Genomic DNA, 18,737 nt, shown 5'->3' on the forward strand with positions numbered 1-18,737 from the left:
AACCTTCCCAACCTTTGGGAGTCTCCTTCCGCTTCCCTTCTCCTCCTCCCCCTTCCTATCCTCTCAGCCCTCCCTCTCTCTGTCCTCCTCCTCCGCCCGCCCAAGCATCACCTCGTGAGGCCTCGTGGCGTTAGCCCAGCGCGCTCGGCCCCCACCCAGCCTGGCTCTACTGCAGGCGCGGGGGGTTGGGGTGGGGGAAAGGCCCAGGGCACATGATGCCGCCCCCAGCCCGCCCAGCACATGACCCAAGCGGGCCGGCAGGGTCCTGGCACACCCGAACCGCGTCGGTGAGCACAGTCCATGGCCTCCCCGCGCCTGGGGACCTTCTGCTGCCCCACGCGGGACGCGGCCACGCAGCTCGTGCTGAGCTTCCAGCCGCGGGCCTTCCACGCGCTCTGCCTGGGCAGCGGCGCGCTCCGCCTTGCGCTGGGCTTTCTGCAGCTGCTGCCCGGCCGTCGGCCCGCGGGCTCCGGAAACCCCGCGACGTCCCCGCCGGCCTCCGTCCGCATCCTGCGCGCTGCCGCTGCCTGCGATCTTCTCGGCTGCCTGGGTAAGGGCGCGTGCGGCCCGCGAGTTGGAACCTGATCAGTGTTTGAGTGAAGGCGCGTGGCCGGCAGGTTGAGACCCAACTGGTGCCCGGATAAGAGCGCGCGGCCTGTGGGTTTGGACCTGTTCCGTGGTGGAGTGAGGACGAGAGGCCGGAGGGTTGGAACCTGCCCGGTGCAGGGCTGAGGGTGCGTGGCCCACCGGTTGGGACCTACTCAGTCCCTGGCTGAGGGCGCACGGCCCGCGGGTTGAGATTTGCTCAGTGCTGGAGTGAGAGCGTGAGGCCCTGGGTGAGGATCCATGGCCCGCAGGTTAAGACCGGATCGATGTCCGGGTGAGGGCACACGGCCCGCGGGTTGGAACTTGATCATGCACAGGTGAGGACCCACAGCCTGCAGGTTGGAACTTGATCGGTGCCCGGGTGATGGCGCACTGCCGGCGGGTTGCGCCGGGCGTCTGAACACTTGAAGCACAGAGAAAAGAGACACTGGAGGCGGTTCCCTAGGAATCGGACGGGACGCCTGGATAATTTTTTCTTTTCTTTTCTTTTTTTTTTCTTTTTTTTTTGAGACGGAGTCTTGCTTTGTCGTCCAGGCTGAAGTGCAGTGACGCCATCTCGGCCCACTGCAACGTCCGCCTCCCAGGTTCAAGCGATTCTCCTGCTTCAGCCTCCCGAGTAGCTGGGATTACAGGCGCGTTCCACCACGCCCGGCTAATTTTTGTATTTTTAGTAGAGACAGAGTCTCACCATTTTGGCCAGGCTGGTCTCAAACTCCTGACCTCAGGTGATCCACCCACCTCGGCCTCCCAAAGTGCTGGGATTACAGGCGTGAACCACCATGCCCAGCCGACTAGGTAATTTTGCAAAGAGAGATGGTCGGTAAAATTCCCGTCCAACGGATGCTGGGTTTTAAAAAATCCGTTTATTGTGTTTGTTACAGGGAAACTTCAGATGAGGCACTTAAGCAAAAGCCAGACCCGAAAAGAAGATTTCCTTGGTTTTGCGCAGCTGCAACAGGGAGAGACTAACAATTATTCTCTCTCTCTCTCTCTCTCTCCCTCTCTCTCTCTGCGTGTGTGTGTGTGTGTGAATTATTTTCTATTTTGGACTATATATTCTCTCAAGTATTTTGTAAACTGAAATCCCTTCCCTATCCGGGCTTTTTGGGTTTGGTTTTTACACCGCAGGTGCGCCAACTGCAGCCCACGGACCAAATCCTGCCGGTTTTCTAGGGCCCACGAGCTAAGAATGGTTTTACATCTTACTTTTTTTTTAGACAAAAATTAATGTTTTTTTTGTTTTTTTTTTTTTTGAGACAGGGTTTCACTCTCTTCCAGGCTGAGTGCAGTGTCACTATCACAGCTCACTGCAGCCTCGACCTCCTGGGTTCAAGCGATCTTCCCACCTTAGCTACCTGAGTAGCTGGGAATACAGGCACATGCCACCATGCTAGGAGATATATATATATATATATATATATATATATATATATATATATATCTCTCCATCTCCTGGGCTCAAGAGATCACCACGCTCGGCATTGTAAAGTGTTAGGATTACAGGCATCAGCCACCTTGTCCAGCCTTAAAATGCTTTTAAAAATCAAAATGAAAAAATATTTCCTGGGATGTGACTCTGACATGAAATTTAAATGTTGATGTCTACAAATAAAGTTTGATGGGAACGCAGCTATGTTGTTCATGTGCGTTTGTGAGTTATCCATGGCTGCCTTTACCCTCCAAGGGCAGGGTGAATATTGGGCAGAGAAAGTACAGCTCCCAAAGCCAAAAATATTACAGAATGAGTTTGCCAACATCTGCTTTAAACGATGACGTGACACTATACAGACCTCGAAGCTAGATTTGGCCATACTGTTTAGCTTTTTATTTTGGAACATTTCCACCACGCATAAATGCAGTCTAGAATAGAAACATGTACAGTGAATCCCTGAACATGGGATTCGTGGGGTACGGGCACCCGGCTAATCTCCTCCTGTCTTCACGCTCCTCTCTGGATTAATCTCAGGATCCATCATTCTTCCCATTCAGATCTCAGTAGAGAGCTCTAAAACGTAATAATTTTAAACATTTCAACCACAATATCATTACCACTTTATTTATTTTCATTTTATTTGAGACAGGGTCTCACTCTGTTGCCCAGGCTGGAGTGTGGTGGCATAGCTCACTGCAGTCTCAGACTTCTGGGCTCATGAGATCCTCCTACCTCAGCCTCCGGAGTAGCTGGGACTACAGGCATGCATCACCACACTGGCTAATTTTTGTATTACTTTTCAGAGATGGAGTCTCACCATCTTGCCCAGGCTGGTCAAACTTCTAGGCTCAAGCGATCCTCCTACCTTGGCCTCCCAAAGGTGCGGTGGCTCATGCCTGTAATCCTAGCTACTCAGGAGGCTGGGGTGGGTGGATTGCTTTAACCCAGGAGTTCAAAACTAGGCTGGGCAACAATAAGACTCAGGCTCTACCAAGAAAAAAAAAAAAATCAGTCATGGTGGCACATACCTGTGGTCCCAGCTACTCAGCAGGCTGAGGCAGGAGGATCACTTGAGCTGAATTCCAGGCTGCAGTGAGCCATGATCCAGCCTGGGTGACACGGCCAAGACCCTGTCTCTAAAAAAGCAAGGTATACGCAAACATCTTTTGAGGGTTAGTGAGTAATACTTGCATATTGTTTAGCCTTTAGAAGGGAAGTGGATGAGGCTGTGAGCTAATAAGCAGAAGCCAGGAAAAGGCGGGGTGATCGGGACTCCTTACTGAAAAGGAAGAAATCTAAACACCTATGGCATACAGCTTGTATTAAGCTCAAAGGAGTGATATATGCTGAAAATTATAAGGCGCTGTATAGAAGAAAGGCATTGTATTTGTTGGCAGTGGCTTGATAATGAGAAGATATCTTGAGCTTTTTAGTGTTCACAGTTGTCCTTTAGTAGCGTATTACATAGCGTGTGTTTAGTGGTATATTACATGGTATGTGTTTAGCAGTATATTATGCAGCGTTTGTTTAGTGTGTATCACACGGTGTGCGTTGAGTAGTGTATTACATGGTGTGATTTTAGTAGTATATCGCTCCTTCCTTCCTTCCTCTCGCTCTCTCTCCTCCTACCCCCACCCCCGCCAGGCTGGAGTGTACAGTGGTACGATCTTGACTCACTGCAACCTCCACCTTCCAGGTTCAAGCGATTCTCGTGCCTCAGCCTCCTGAGCAGCTGGGATTACAGGCACCTGCCATCATGCCCGGCTAATTTTTGTATTTTTAGTAGAGACGTGGTTTCACCATTTCGGTCAGGCTGATCTCAAATTCCTGCCTCAGCCTCCCAAAGTGCTGGGATTACAGGCGTGAGTCACTGTGCTGGGCTCTTTTTCATTTCTTTTTTTTTTTTTTGACACAGGGTCTCACTGTTGCCCAGGCTGGAGTAAAGTGGTGCAATCTTGACTCACTGCAACCTCCACCTTCTGGGCTCAAGTGATTCTCCCACCTCAGCCTCCTGAGTAGCTGGGACCACAGGCACTCGCTACCACACCCAGCTAATTTTTGTATTTTTGTAGAAACGGGGTTACCTCAGGCTGGTCTCATCTCCTGGGCTCAAGTGATCTGCAAGCCTTGGCCTCCCAAAGTGCTGGGATTACAGGCGTGAGCCACCGCGCCTGGACCCTAGTGTACTTTTAAACAAAGGATATTGCATTACTTAACAAAGAACGATAATACATACCATGAGTGTGCATACTGTTTTGAGGATATTTATTAGACATTTCAGTCTAATAGCAAGAGAAACTCACAAAGAATAAATGTTAAAAGCAAATTATTGAGAAATAATTTGTGAAAGATATAAATGTAGTGTTTAAAAAAAAGAATGAAGGAACTATATATTCAAACTTCCAAATTGTGCTTTTTGAATAATTCTTTTTTATGTGAGGAATAACTGACATGGGCACTGAAAATGCAGCCGAGAAATACAGGTTGCTAATCACATATTCCAAGTAAACAAACAGACAAAATAGGGATAAGACTGTGGGCAACTTTGCTTTATGTTAAAGTGCCTGTGTTTGCTTTGCTACCGTAAGGTTATTTTCTGAGTTTCAGGCCAGGCATGGTGGCTTACGCCTGTAATCCCAGCACTTTGGGAGGCTGAGGCAGGTGGATTGCTTGAAGCCAGGAGTTCAAGACCAGCCTGGCCAACATGGTGAAACCCCGAATCTACTAAAAATACAAAAACTAGCTGGGCATGGTGGCAGGTGTCTGTAATCCCAGCTACTTGGGAAGTTGAGGCAGGAGAATTACTTGAACCTGGGAGGCAGAAGTTACAGTGAACCGAGATCGTACCACTGTACTCCAGCCTGGGTGACACAGCGAGACTCTGTCTCAAATAAATAAATAAAATAAGTAAAAACTGTTATTTTCTGAGTTTCAGTCTTATTTTTCTCTCTCTGCACACACCAATATGTATTTCTTTCTTTCTTTCTTTTCCTCCTTCTTGTCTTTTTCCCTCCCTCCCTCCCTTCCTTCCTCCCTCCCTCCCTTTCTTCCTCCCTCCCTCCCTCCCTTCCTCCCTCCCTCCCTCCCTTCCTTCCTCCCTCCCTCCCTTCCTTCCTCCCTCCCTCCCTTTCTCCCTCCCTCCCTCCCTCCTTTCCTCCCTCCCTCCCTCCCTCCCTCCTTTCCTCCCTCCCTCCCTCCTTTCCACCCTCCCTTCCTTCCTCCCTCCCTTCCTTCCTCCCTCCCTCCCTTCCTCCCTCCCTTCCTTCCTCCCTCCCTTTCTTCCTCCCTCCCTCCCTCCTTTTCTTCCTCCCTCCCTCCCTCCTTTCCTCCCTCCCTTCCTTCCTCTGTCCCTCCCTCCCTTCCTTCGTTTCTTCCTTTTCTCCTTTCCGTCCTTCCTCCTTCCTCCTTCTTCCTTCCTCTCTCTCCCTATCTCTATCTATTATGTATCTATCATTTTTACAAAGGCAGAAGTTAGCTGTATATTTGATTCGGATCAGATACAAAATGGTATGCAATTCTCGCTTAGGTATCGTGATCCGGTCAACCGTGTGGTTAGGATTCCCAAATTTCGTAGACAGCATCTCGGATGTGAACAGCACGGACATTTGGCCTACTGCTTTCTGCGTGGGGAGTGCGGTAAGTCCACCCCCTCTGCGTGCCCTCTCCTCCCTACCTACGTTCCTCAGGTCCCTCAGATCGCAGCAGCAGCAAACCCTGAGAGTCTGTTAGAAATGCAGGTTCTGGCCGGGTGCGGTGGCTCACACCTGTAATCCCACTTTGGGAGGCCGAGGCAGGTGGATCACGAGGTCAGAAGTTCAAGACCAGCCTGGCCAAGATGGTGAAACCCTGTCTCTACTAAAAATACAAAAAACCAGCCGGGCATGGTGGCACGTGCCTGTAATTTCAGCTATTCAGGAGGCTAAGGCAGGGAATTGCTTGAACTCGGGAGGCAGAGGTTGCAATGAGCCGAGATCATGCCACTGCACTCCAGCCTGGGCAACTCTGTCTCAAAAAAAAAAAAACACCACACCTGAGAGTCTGTTAGAAATGCAGGTTCTCAGGCCCTGCCCCACCCTGCTGATAAGGAACCCAACCCTCTCCATGTTTTAACAAAACTCTCCAGGGGATGCTGCCGCAGAAACTCAAGTGTTTCTCCCTCCCCTTTCCCCATCTCCTTCACAAATGCATCCTCCGCGTAAATGGAGCCACAAGCAAAACCAGCTGGCGCAGAACAAGTTATCAATACATTGGATGCATTTTGTTTAAATACATACTTACGTATAATAAATAAAACATATAAGCCAGGCACTGTGGCCCACGCCTGTAATCCCAGCACTTTGGGAGGCCGAGGCAGGTGGATCACTTGAGCTCAGGAGACGAGACCAGCCTGGCCAAACCCCGTCTCTACAAAAATACAAAAATTAGCCAGGTGTGGTGGCACGCATCTGTAGTCCTAGCTACTTAGCAGGCTGAGGCAGAAGAATTGCTTGAACCTGGGAGGCGGAGGTTGCAGTGAGCCGAGATCGCACCACTGCACTCCAGCCTGGGTGACAGAGTGAGTTTTTTTTTCTTCAAAGGAAAAAAAAAACACCACATAATTGTATAGAAACAAATTATTGAATAAGTGAATAGATATCATACATACACAGGCACACACATACACATATCTGTTATGCTCCATCTGCCACGACGCTGCTCAGGTGAGTGATTTGAAGTGCATTCCCTGATGCCGTGTTGACTGCCCCGTGCTGGAGCAGAATGGTCAGTTTCCTCACTGCCCTGTCCTCAGTGACTTCCTAACTGCATCTATGGAGCCTCTGTCTCTGCCTGCAGTGGTGAGGCATCTTGACCTTGTGTCGTTTCTAACACTGGAGTCCCCTTCCTCCATCTCCTCTTTGGAAGGACTGCCTGAGTCCCTCTTCCCGTACTCATTCTTTCTCAGAACGAGGGCTTCTGTCTAGTTCAAAGCCCCCAGTTTAAACTGCATGTCTCGGAACTGCATCCTCCCTGTGTAGGAGTGGACCAGAAGGCAGAGTTCCTTAGTCAAATGCAAATGCCTACACCCATCCCAGGCCACACCCTCCTTGGTCCCAGGGGCTGTGCCCACTTGTGTCCTGAGAGCTGTCATGTGCGGCTTCCTGACCTCAGAGGCAGCTGGTGTCTGCCCTGCCGTCTCATGGATGGGCTGGGCTTCTTGTACCTGTTCCCAGACATTTTGGTGCAGGGCTCTTCTCGATTGCAGATGTGGATCCAGCTGTTGTACAGTGCCTGCTTCTGGTGGCTGTTTTGCTATGCGGTGGATGCTTATTTGGTGATCCGGAGATCGGCAGGACTGAGGTATTCACTGAGGAAGCGGGATTTCTGTTCTACTCTAGAGGGACGATTAGAGACCAATGAGCATTTACAAGTATTTTGCAGTGTTGCAGGCATCATCATTTAGAATCTGTCAGCTGGCCCCTCCGCCTAGAAACATCCATGGCAGCTCATAAGAGGCCAAAGGCACATTCAAAATATTAGCCAGGCACAGTGGCTTGCGCCTGTAATCTCAGCTACTTGCGAGGTAGGAGGATTGCATGAGGCCAGGAGTTTGAGACCAGCCTGTGAAACTTAGTGAGAGTCCATCTCCAAAATAACAAAACGAAATCTTGAGGATTTTCAAAACCTTGAAAGAAAGTAATTCAATAAATGAAATATTTGGAACTGGACAAATACTGAAACAGAATTGGCATGTATATAAACAATTTTATTGTTTACTTTTTATTTTTAGAGACAGAGTCTCGCTTTGTCACCCAGGCTGGAGTGCAGTGGTGAGAACATGGTTCACTGCAGCCTCAACCTCCCGGGCTCAAACAATTCTTCTACCTCAGCCTCCCAAGTAGCTGGGACTACAGACATGTGCCACCAAACTTGGCTAATTTTATTAATTTTGTAGAGATGGTGTCTTGCTATGTAGCCCAGGCTGGTCTTGAACTTTTGGCTTCAAGTGGTCCTGCCTCGGCCTCCCAAAGTGCTGGGATTACCGGCATAAGCCATCGCATAAACAATTTTTTTTTTTTTTTTTTTTTTTTTTAAATAGGATTACTGGAGATAAAATGTTGGCCAAGGCAATTGAATGAAAAGAATCCAGTGTGTAGTTTGGAAGGGTCACAGAAAAAGTAAAACTTAGAATGAAATCTCATCTGAAAGATAGCTAAACTTTCTGCAATTCTTGGGTGTTCCAGAAAGGACTTCCTTGCAAGAATTTAACCTGTTCACCTTGCAGAATCTATGGTATCTGCCAGGATCACAACTCAAGGTGGTATGTCTTCGGGTGTGTGTATTTATTGAATCATTTCTATTGCAAAGAAATGATACAGTATTTTTGCCTTTTGAAAATTTTCCTCTGTTAGTCTTATAGTTTCAGAGAGATTACATGAATGTCTGTTAACTTACATATTATTGCTTTTCTTTTGGGGAGTGATAAAAAACTCTGGAGTTATTTTTGAATCCTAGGGCTCTCAACTCATGTGATCCTTACTTTCAAATAGTCTTAAGCAACTGAAACTTAAAGCACACTGACTTTGTATTATCACAGTTTTACTTTCACTGATGTCTGGCTATTGAATTCACTTCGTATCATATTTAAGACTACTATAACTAAATGTAATGCTCTTAGACTGTAAGACTGTTGAGGGCAGATTTTTTTTTTTTTTTTTTTTTTAGAGAGAGAGAGAGAATAGGAAGGAGGAAAAAGGAAGAGAAAGAGAGAGAGAATGGGGAGGAGGGAGAGGGAAAAGAAAGAGGGAGAGAGAATGGGAGTATTGCTTTCTTGCTCAGGCTAGAATGCAATTTAGTAATGGGTATTGAAAGCCTCTTTTATACTGATAATTATACTTAATGATGTAGTCAGGAAGGAATAAGGGAAGAAGATAACAAACAGCCAACCAATATTTCATTTAAACCTATGAAATGCTATGCGATTACTGAGGAGTGATTTACTTCCAATTATATAGTCACCTTTGGAATAGGTGTGAGGTGGTAATGTATGTTTTGTGTATTTGAAGTGGAGAGTTCTACAAATGTTTATTAAGTTTACTTGTTCCGGGTCTGAGTTCAAGTTCTGAATATCCTTGTTAATTTTCTATCTCGTTGATCTATAGAATCGTTAGCTCTTCTTGTTGCATTGATCCTTTTGCCATTATGTAATGTCATTCCTCGCCTCTTTTGATCTTTGTTGCTTTAAAGTCTACTTTATCAGAGGCGAGAATTGCATCTCCTGCTTTTTGTTTATTAGTTTATTTTTACTCTCTGTTTGATTGGTAAATCTTCCTCCTTCTCTCTGAGTCTTTGTGTATTGTTGCATGTAAGATGGGCCCGGATGCAGCATACCGATGGGTTTTGGCTTTTTATCCAATTAAAATACATATAAGTTTAATACGGGCGTTTGATGCTAGCTGGCTGTTTTGCCTATTAGTTGATGTAAATTTTTTATTGTGTTAAAGTTCTTTGCTTTTTGATATATTTTTGGAAAGGCTGATATTGGTTGTTCCTTTATATGTATAGTGCTTCTTTCAGAAGCTCTTGTAAAGCAGGCCTGGTGGTGGTGAACTCTCTAAGTACTTGTTTGTTCGCAAAAGATTTAATTTTTCCTTCGCTCATAAAGCTTAGTTTGGCTGGATAGGAAATTCTGGGTTGAAAGTTCTTTTCTTTAAGGATGTTAAATATTGGTCCCCACTCTTTTCTGGCTTGTAGGGTTTCTGCTGAGAGATCTGCTGTAAGTCTGATAGGTTTCCCTTTATGGGTAACCTGACCTTTCTCTCTGGCTGCCCTTAGTATTTTCTCCTTCATTTCAACCCTAATAAATCTGGCGATTATGTGCCTTGGGGTTGGTCTTCTTGAAGAATATCTTTGTGGTGTTCTCTGTATTACCTGGAGTTGAATATTACCCTGCCTTGCCAGGTTGGGAAAATTTTCCTGAATGATATCCTGAAGAGTATTTTCCAACTTGGATTCATTCTCTTCATCACATTCGGGTACACCTATCAAACGTAAATTAGGTCTTTTCACATAGTCCCATATTTCCTGGAGACTTTGCTCATTCCTTTTCATCCTTTTTTCTGCATTCTTGTCTTCTTGTTTCATTTCACTGAGCTGGTCCTCGACTTCTGATATCCTTCCTTCTGCTTGATCAATTCGACTGTTTAAACTTGTGCATGCTTCGCGAAGTTCTCGTATTGTGTTTTTCAGCTCCATCAATTCACTTATATTCCTCTCTAAATTGTCCATTCTCGTTAACATTTCGTCAAACCTTTTTTCAAGGTTCTTAGTTTCTTTGCATTGGGTTAGAACAAGTTCTTTTAATTCACAGAAGTTTCTTATCACCCACGTTTTGAAACCTGCGTCTGTTATTGGAACACAGGTGTAATCTATTAAGCCTTGTTCCGTTACTGATGAGGAATTGCAATTCCCTGTAGAGGGAGAGGCATTCTGATTTTGAGTATTCTCTCCCTTCTTACGCTGGTTTCTTCCCTTCATTATATATTTGTCCGTCTGTCATCTTTATAATTACCGGCTTTCTAACTGGGTCTCTGACGTCCAACTTGTTGATTCCCTGCGCCGAAATCTGAGCAATCCACTGAGCCGGCCAAAACAGCGGTGGAAGATTGATGGTGCTTTTCTGCCCGGGAATCTCCGGACTCTGCACCAAGAACTGGCGTGCTAAGGCACCAGCAAAACCGCCACGCCGGCCACAAGAGTCGCCCTGGCGACCCGTGGAGCTCCTCCACTGGGAATCTCCTGGTCCGTGAGCAACTAATATTCGTCTGAAAGTGTGGCGTCCTCTCGTTCTTTGCACTTTCACTGGGAGGTACGTGCCCGAGCTGCTAATCATCAGCCATCTTGGATCTCTCCAAACAATTTTTAATTATATTTAAAGGTTCAAAGAATGTATATATTGACACTTCATGCTAAATCTGGAAGCTGACAATGCCGGAGCCAGAGGTGGCTGCTTGGTGGGGAATTTCTCTGTGGTGGGTACCTGGGGCACGGGTGTGTCTGAATTGCTGCCCAGTCACTTATGAGCTGTGTAACTGTTGGTGAGTTGTTTAACGTCCCTGGACTTCTGTTTTCTCAGTTGTGCAGTGGTACCCATCACACAAGGTCACTGGGAGGAGTAAATGTGATAATCCATGTACATGGTTAAGAACAGTCCTGGCACGCTGCAGGCTCTTGATGCCTATGAGCTGTTACAGTAGGTGGGATGTGCGTGTGTGGAGGAGACAGCCACACAGAGCTGAACCGACACGGAGAAGCTGGACGTGGCATGCAGGGCTCCAAATCCAGGAAGCATTTGCTCTCACCAAGTTCATGGTCTGCTTGAATCAGGTCCCCTTTGGAGGGAGCCCTTCCTTGCCTGTTTTCTTGTTCTTGTTTTTGTTTAAATACAGCTTTATAGGCCAGGCACAGTGGCTCATGCCTGTAATCCCAGCACTTTAGGAGGCTGAAGCAGGAGGATTGCTTGAGCCCAGGAGTTTTGAGACCAGCCTGGGAAACATAGTGAGACCCCATCTCTACAAAAAGTTTTAAAAAAGATATCCAGGCATGGTGGTATGCAACTGTGGTCTCAGCTACTTGGGAGGCTGAGGTGGGAGGATGGCTTGAGCCCAGGAGGTCAAAGCTACAGTGAGCCATGATCATGTCACTGTACTCCAGCCTGGGCAACAGAGTGAGATCCTGTCTCAAGAAACAATACAAACAAAAAGCCCCCAGCTTTATAAAGGTCCCCTGTTTAAAGCCCAAAATCCAGTGGTTTTTAGTATATTCACAGAATTGCATAACCGTCACCGGCATTGATTTTATGCCATTTTAATCATCCGCTCTACATCTCTGTGCCGTTTATTAGTCACTCCTCACTGCCCCCTCCCCACAGCCCCCGGCGACCACTTATCTGCTTTCTGCCTCTGTGGAGCTGCATATTCTGGACATTTCATAGCAATGGAATTATACAGTACAGTGTCTGGGTTTTCAAACTCGGTGCAATACCTTCACAGTTTAGCCGTGCTGTCGCGTGTGTCTGTGCTTCATTCCTGTTATGGTCTGAATGTTTCTTTCCCCCAAAAAAATTCCTATGTTGAAATTCTAACGCCCAAGGTGATGGTATCAGGAGGTGGGGCCTTTGGGGGGTTATTAGGTCATAGGTGGGTTCAGTGCCCTTGTAAAAGGGGCCCCAGAGAGCTCCCTTGCCCCTTCTACCATGTGGGGACACAGCAAAAAGGTGCTATCTATAAACCAGGAAGCGGGACCTCACCAGACACCACATCTGCCATGCCTTGATCTTCGACTCCCAGCCTCCAGAGCTGTGAGCAGTAATTGTTGTTGCTAAGCCACCTAGTGTGTGATATTTTGTTATAGCAGCCGAAATAGACTAAAACAATCCCTTTTCATTGCTAAATAATATTCCAGTGTAAGGCTGTACTACATTTTGTTTATCCATTTATCAATTGATGGACATTTGGTGCGCTTCCATTGTTTTGACTACTAGGAATAATGCTGCAATGTAAGTGTTTGTGTGGACGTATGTTTTCATCACATATTCCTGAGTAAATATCTGGGTGTGTAATTGCTGAGCCATGTGGTAACTCTAGGTATAACCTTGTAAGAAACTGTTAAACTGCTTTCCAAGGTGGCTGCACCATTTTACATTCTAGCAGTAATGTGAGAGTTGCAGTTTATCCAGATCCCTATCAACACTTGTTAATATCTGTTTTAATTTTAGCCATCCTAGTGTGTGTGAATTGGTAACCCCTCATGGTTTTGATTTCACTGATGACTAATGATGCTATGCATCTTTTCATGTCTATTCACCTCCTTTGCCCATTTCATTGACCTATTTGGTTATTTATTATTGAGTTGTAGGAGTTCTTTATATATTCTAGATACAAGTAGGATATTACATATATGATTCACAAATAGTTTCTTCCATTCTGTGGGTTGTCTTTACACCTATTTGATGCACAGGTGTGCAAAGCTTTTGAAGCACAAAAGTTTTTCATTCTGATGAAGTCCAATTTTTCTGTTTTTTTCTTTGATTTCTTATGCTTTTGTTGTCACATCTAGGAAATCATTGCCTAACCCAAGGTTACAAAGATTTAGACCTATGTTTTCTTATGGGTTGAATGCTTAAATTTAGGTCCACTGAGAATTGATTGTGGTGCACAGGTGACTAAAGTGTCCATCTTCATTATTTTGCATGTGGATATCCAGTTTTCCCAGCATCACTTATTGAATATATTTACTTTTAAGGCCAATATCAGAAATAAAAGAGACCATATGTAGGCTATAGAATATATTGGGTAATACCAGTAGATTCCCTGCTGTAAAATCACTGACATTCCTTATTTAGATCACATCATTAACTTTGGTCTCTCTGGCCTGAAGCTTAGTGCTTAGTTCATTTTTATGCTTGTTCCTTCCATCTTTTTACCTTAACTCCCAATGTCTTACACATCTGTACCAAACTGAGATATGCCTGGTTGTGAAAATTCTCCAAAGAAGATAGTCAGGGTCAGAGCCAGCCAACTGATATATCAGTGAAGATTCATTTTAGTGACATAAAATACATATAATCATAGTGACTTAAACAAGCTTCCCTTTCATGCTAATGATGCCCAGAGGTAGGCACTCCAGGACACTTGTAATGGATATCAGGTTTCTTTGATTTTCCTGCATCATCATCCTATTGTTTGGCTTCCATCCTCAAAGTGTCATGGCCCAATATAGCTGCTGGTGCTCCAGTCATCACACCTGCATTCTGGGCATCAGGAAGCTGGAAAAGAGCAATGCAAAAAAGGCCTGTTCTCCCCGAGCCAGCTTTAGGTAGCATCCTGGGAGTTTCACACAATGCCAGTTACCTATTATTAGCCAGAACTTAGTTTCTTTCTTTTTTTCTTTTTTCCTGAGATGGAATTTCACCCTTGTTGCCCAGGCTGGAGTTCAATGGCACAATCTCAGCTCATTGCAACATCTACCTCCTGGGTTCAAGCGATTCTCCTGCCTCAGCCTCCTGAGTAGCTGGGACTACAGGTGCCTGCCACCACACCCAGTTATTTTTGTATTTTTAGTAGACACAGGATTTCAACATGTTAGTTAGACTGGTCTTGAACTCCTGACCTCAGGTGATCCACCTGCCTCAGCCTCCCAAAGTGTTGGGATTACAGGTGTGAGCCACTTCGCCTGGCCAGGACTTAGTTTCATGCCACACTTAGCTGCTAAAGGAGGTAGGAAACAGACTCTGTGGGCTGAGCATGCAGCTGTCCTCGTGACATCCAGATTATGTTACTGAGGGAAAAAGGAGATATGGCTTTGAGTAGGCAATTAGCAGTGTGATAAAGCCTTGGCCCTGAAGCTCTCTCGACTGACATGTCTCTGTCTGAGCATCCCTCACTCAGTGTCGGAGACATTGGAGGTCTAACAACTGGAAGTCTTATAGATGCCAGTTATGGGGAGAAGAGATGTTTTGGGGTGCTGGAAGTTGGGAGAAGAGTACTGCCCCCTGCTGCTACAGGAGGATGCATTACGTCACCCCACCCACAGTGGGGACATGGGGGAAAGGGGATGGGGTCCCACGGGGCAGTCTGAGAACTGTCTGGACCCAGAGGACAGACAGGGCCCTTAGAAGCTGGGACAGGCAATCATGAAGCCCTCCTCGCCCCAAGGACTATGTTTGGAGCTCAGTGATCAGAAGGCAGGATGTTGTGGGTGCTGGAGCCTAAAGTCTAATGGGTGCTGGGCAGAGTGTGACTTCCGGCACCTGCCATCACCCAGAAGGTGAGCGTCCGAGGATGTGAAACATCCAGACACCTCCCAGAGGCCAGAGAAAGGGCAGGTTTCCAGGACTGGGACGACCATCTGTCTAGAGTGAAGTTGGTGCTCCCATAGAAGAGGAACGCGCCGATGGCAGAGAAAGACAGTGCTTTCTCATGAATCTGATGGTAAACAAAAAAAAAGAAAGAAAGGAGGCCGTGCTATAGCCCCAGAGACCAAGGCCCCACCTCCCACCTGGCAGAAGTCCTGCTCCCCGGAGCCTGCCTGCCTGTGAGGTCTCGGAGGGGATGCACTGGGTGGTTTGAGCCAGGGCTGAGAGCATGGCTTCAACAGCTTCTGTGGCTCCCCTTTCAGAACCAGCTTGTTTCCAGAGCTGTGGGTGGGGTTGATTTTGCAAGTGGCCTTTAAGAGACTGCCACTGGTGGGTCTGGGGGTCTCCTGAAAATTCCAGGGCAGAGGGCCCAGCTTTGCAGGGATGGCTGGATTAAACTCCACATTCCCGTCTAGATCCTTTCAGGACTTAGCTATTTTCTTTGGCACGGGAATATTTTTTCTTTTAATCCTAATCCTAAGAAATGTCATTAAGACAGATTTAAAGTTAAAACCTAAACCACTGCTCTGGTTCAAGGTGTGGGATATACAGAAGTTGCTTGGAATTCCGGAGCAGGTCTTGAATGGAAGTCATTTCTTTGCTGTAGGAAAGTGGAAGTGTGAGAGGAAACGGGGTCCGAGGGGACTTTTTCACACCTGGGCACGGAAACTGCCTGGAGTGTGGGTAAAGGACCGAGGGTCTTCAGCCCATGGCGGGCGCGGGCTTCTCCTGATCTGTTGTGGATTGGAGTTCAGAATTCTGCCCCGGTGTGGGTTTCAGATGGCATCAGTTATTCATGTAGCATCAGTTATTCATGTGACTGCTGTCTGCATGGCTTGGCCCATCCTACCAGACAATTTGGGGGCCAGGAGCCAACGCCCAGGCTCTGGCGATCTCTGGCCCTGGACTTGCCTGGCTCCACCCTGGCTCACCCTCTCCCACCTCCGTAGAGGCCAGCCCCAGGTCAGGGTCTGGAATGCAGAGATTCTGCACTCTCCAACACCCAGCCCTTTGCAGAAAGCCTCTCCGTTAGTTATTTGAGTCTCACACAAAGCCTCTGGTTCCTGGCCCGCGTTGCTGAGACACACCCCCAACCCTTGCCGGCTCCCAGCCCAGCCAGGCCAGGGAAGGGCCGCTCCAGGAACCAGTCACAGTGTGGGAGGCAAAATATGCTGGAAATGTTTCTTTTCCTCTCGAAGCTCACTGGACTTGTTTCTTTCCTCTTGTCTCATTGTAAAAGGGTGTCCTTTCTCACTCAGATACCTTTGTCGGCACAGCCGATCTTCCAAGTTAAAGTCCTCATGGGGTGGGGGGTATGATATTTGCCAGGGATCTGGTAGAGTTTGGAGTGACAGCTGAGCATCCCATGGAGCTCTAGCCCTCCACCCCACCTCGTCCCGTCAGACAGGAGAGGCAAACCCAGGACTGGACAGCTCCAGTCAGCTCTGCAGAGCTTCCATCTTCAGTCTTCCTGAGGCATCTGGAAGGCTGTGGCCTCAGCTCCTGGGGGAAACGGGGTGCGGTGTGTGGAAGTACAAAGATGAAGATGAAGGCTAGAGGCCGTGCAGGGAATGGGGAGCGGGGAGGCGGAAGGCAAGCCCCCTGCTCTCCTCTCTGGGAGCACATAGTAGCCGCTGGTTCTGTACAGACAGCCTTCCCGGGTGGGACTGAGCTTTCACACTTGGCTATTAGGTATACAGGTGACTCCGGGAGGGCGTGGGGATAGGAGCTTCTTGCTTATTGGGTGAGCTGGATATTCAGGAGTCATAAGAGCTCTCTCTGGAGGGGCTGTGAGGGCCCACACAGTTGAGGACGAGCCCCAGGTTCATGTCCTTCTGTTGGGAAACCCCAGGTTCAGGTCAAGGTTTGCTGCAGATCCACGTGGATTCACTCCCATGCCAGAGGATCAGGCAGGAAAGAGAGCAAACCACACACACCCAACGCGGCCCCTCCTCCCTTTCTGCCAGCTTCACACAAACTTTGTAGTCGCAGCCATTGGCCGATTTCTTCTCTAAGCTATCCCCTCATCTTCTGTAACTGGGTTTATTTTTTTCAGATTCTGTTTTTTTCAAGTTTTTTTTTTTTTTTTTTGAGATGGAGTTTTGCTCTTGTTGCCCAGGCTGGAGTGCAGTGGCGCGATCTTGGCTCACTGCAACCTCTGCCTCCTGGGTTCAAGCGATTCTCCCACCTCAGCCTGAGTAGCTGGGACTACAGGTGCCTGTCACCAAACCCAGCTAATTTTTGTATTTTTAGTAGAGACGGGGTTTTACCATGGTGACAAGGCTGGTCTCGAACTCCTGACCTCAGGTGATCTACCCACCTCACCCTCCCAAAGTGCTGGGATTACAGGCATGAGCCACCACGCCTGGCCTTTTTCAAGCTTTAAGGTTTATCTTATTGCACTATTTTTTTTTTTTTTTTTGAGAAAATGAAAAAAGCCCTCCACTAGATTCTTATCAGACTTAGACTTAAAGTGATATGGCTCTGTGGCCCACAGAGGCTTCTGTGATCCAGTCCTCAACACACGGCCCTCCCTCCATCCTTTTCCACACTCTCCGCTCCAGCCACATCTGGCTCCCAGCTTCTGGAAGGAGCCTGTATTTCTTTTCTTTTTTTTTCCTTTTCCTAATAGACAGGATCTCATTCTGTTACCCAGGCTAGAGGGCAGTGGCATGATCACAGCACACTGCAGCCTTCAACTCCTGGGCTCAAGCAATCCTCCCGCCTCAGCTTCCCAAGTAGCTGGGGCTACAGGTGTGTACCCCAGGCCAGGCTGCAACCCACATTCCCTGACTTGTGACCTTTTCCTCCGTCTTCAAAGCCAGCAATGGTGGGTTACGTCCTTCTCAAACTCCCTCCTCTCTGGTCCTCTGCAGCTGATAATCTCTGCTTTTCTGGATTCTGGCAGTTACATTGGGCCAACCCAGATAACCCAGATGACCTCCTTATCTCAGACATCCTTAACTTCATCACACCTGCAAAGTCTCTTTTGCCATATAAGGGAACATATTCACAGGTTCCAGAGATTAGAACAGGAACATGTTTAGGGAAACTTATTTGGGCTATCACGAGTGTTTGTCCACTTATAAACATAGTCTCTGCTGGGCATGTTGGCTCATGTCTATAATCCTAGCACTTTGGAAGGCTGAGATGGGAGGATTGCTTGAGCCCAGGAGTTCAAGACCAGCCTGGGCAACATCGCAAGACTCCATCTCTACTAAAAATAAAAATAAAAAAATTGGCTGGTCATGGTGGTGAGCGCTTGTAGTCCTAGCTACTTCAGAGGCTGAGGCAGGCTTGAGCCCAGGAGTCTGAAGTTACTGTGAGCTATCATTGTGCCATTGCACACTAGTCTGGGTGACAGAGGGAAACCCTGACTCTTAACAACAACAACAAACGTAGTCTCATGTCTTAGATTAGTCACAGCTACGAGCCTGACTTCATGTAAAATCTTCTCCGTCCAGCTGTGGGCACAGGCTGGGACATCACACTGCTTCTGTGTCATCTCCCAAGATGCTCACCCCCATGTGGACAGGGACTCTGTTTCCTCTGCCTAGAACAGGCCTGATCTTTGCTCAGTAAACATTCAGCCAATGTACACTGAGTGAGACATACTGCACTGATACAACTCTGTTATTCTTTTAACTGAGATGTAACTTAAATACTGTCATGTTCACCTATTAAAAGTGTGCAGTTCCATGGCTTTTAGTGCCATCTGCAAAGTTATACATCAGTTAGCACCACTACTACTAGTTCCAGAACATTTCTGCCATCCCAAAAAGAAACCTGAACCCGTTAGCAGCCACC

At 47.2% G+C, this 18,737-nt stretch overlaps 1 protein-coding gene across 1 annotated transcript in view; it reads left to right on the plus strand.

The window, feature by feature from the left end:
• Positions 1-270: 270 nt before the first annotated feature.
• The window catches only part of GPR143 (G protein-coupled receptor 143), a 44,869-nt gene continuing 26,402 nt past the window's right edge, over positions 271-18,737 (plus strand). Inside the window, exons 1-3 of the mRNA XM_012433983.2 lie at positions 271-550; positions 5,565-5,674; positions 7,281-7,375. Of these exons, the coding sequence (XP_012289406.2) occupies positions 301-550; positions 5,565-5,674; positions 7,281-7,375 (455 nt within the window). The 5' untranslated portion in view covers positions 271-300. The remainder of the gene's footprint in view (positions 551-5,564; positions 5,675-7,280; positions 7,376-18,737) is intronic.

This window comes from Aotus nancymaae, unplaced genomic scaffold (genome assembly GCF_030222135.1).
Source record: "Aotus nancymaae isolate 86718 unplaced genomic scaffold, 86718_ANA_hifiasm-v0.15.2.pri h1tg000058l, whole genome shotgun sequence".
NCBI lineage: Eukaryota > Metazoa > Chordata > Mammalia > Primates > Aotidae > Aotus > Aotus nancymaae.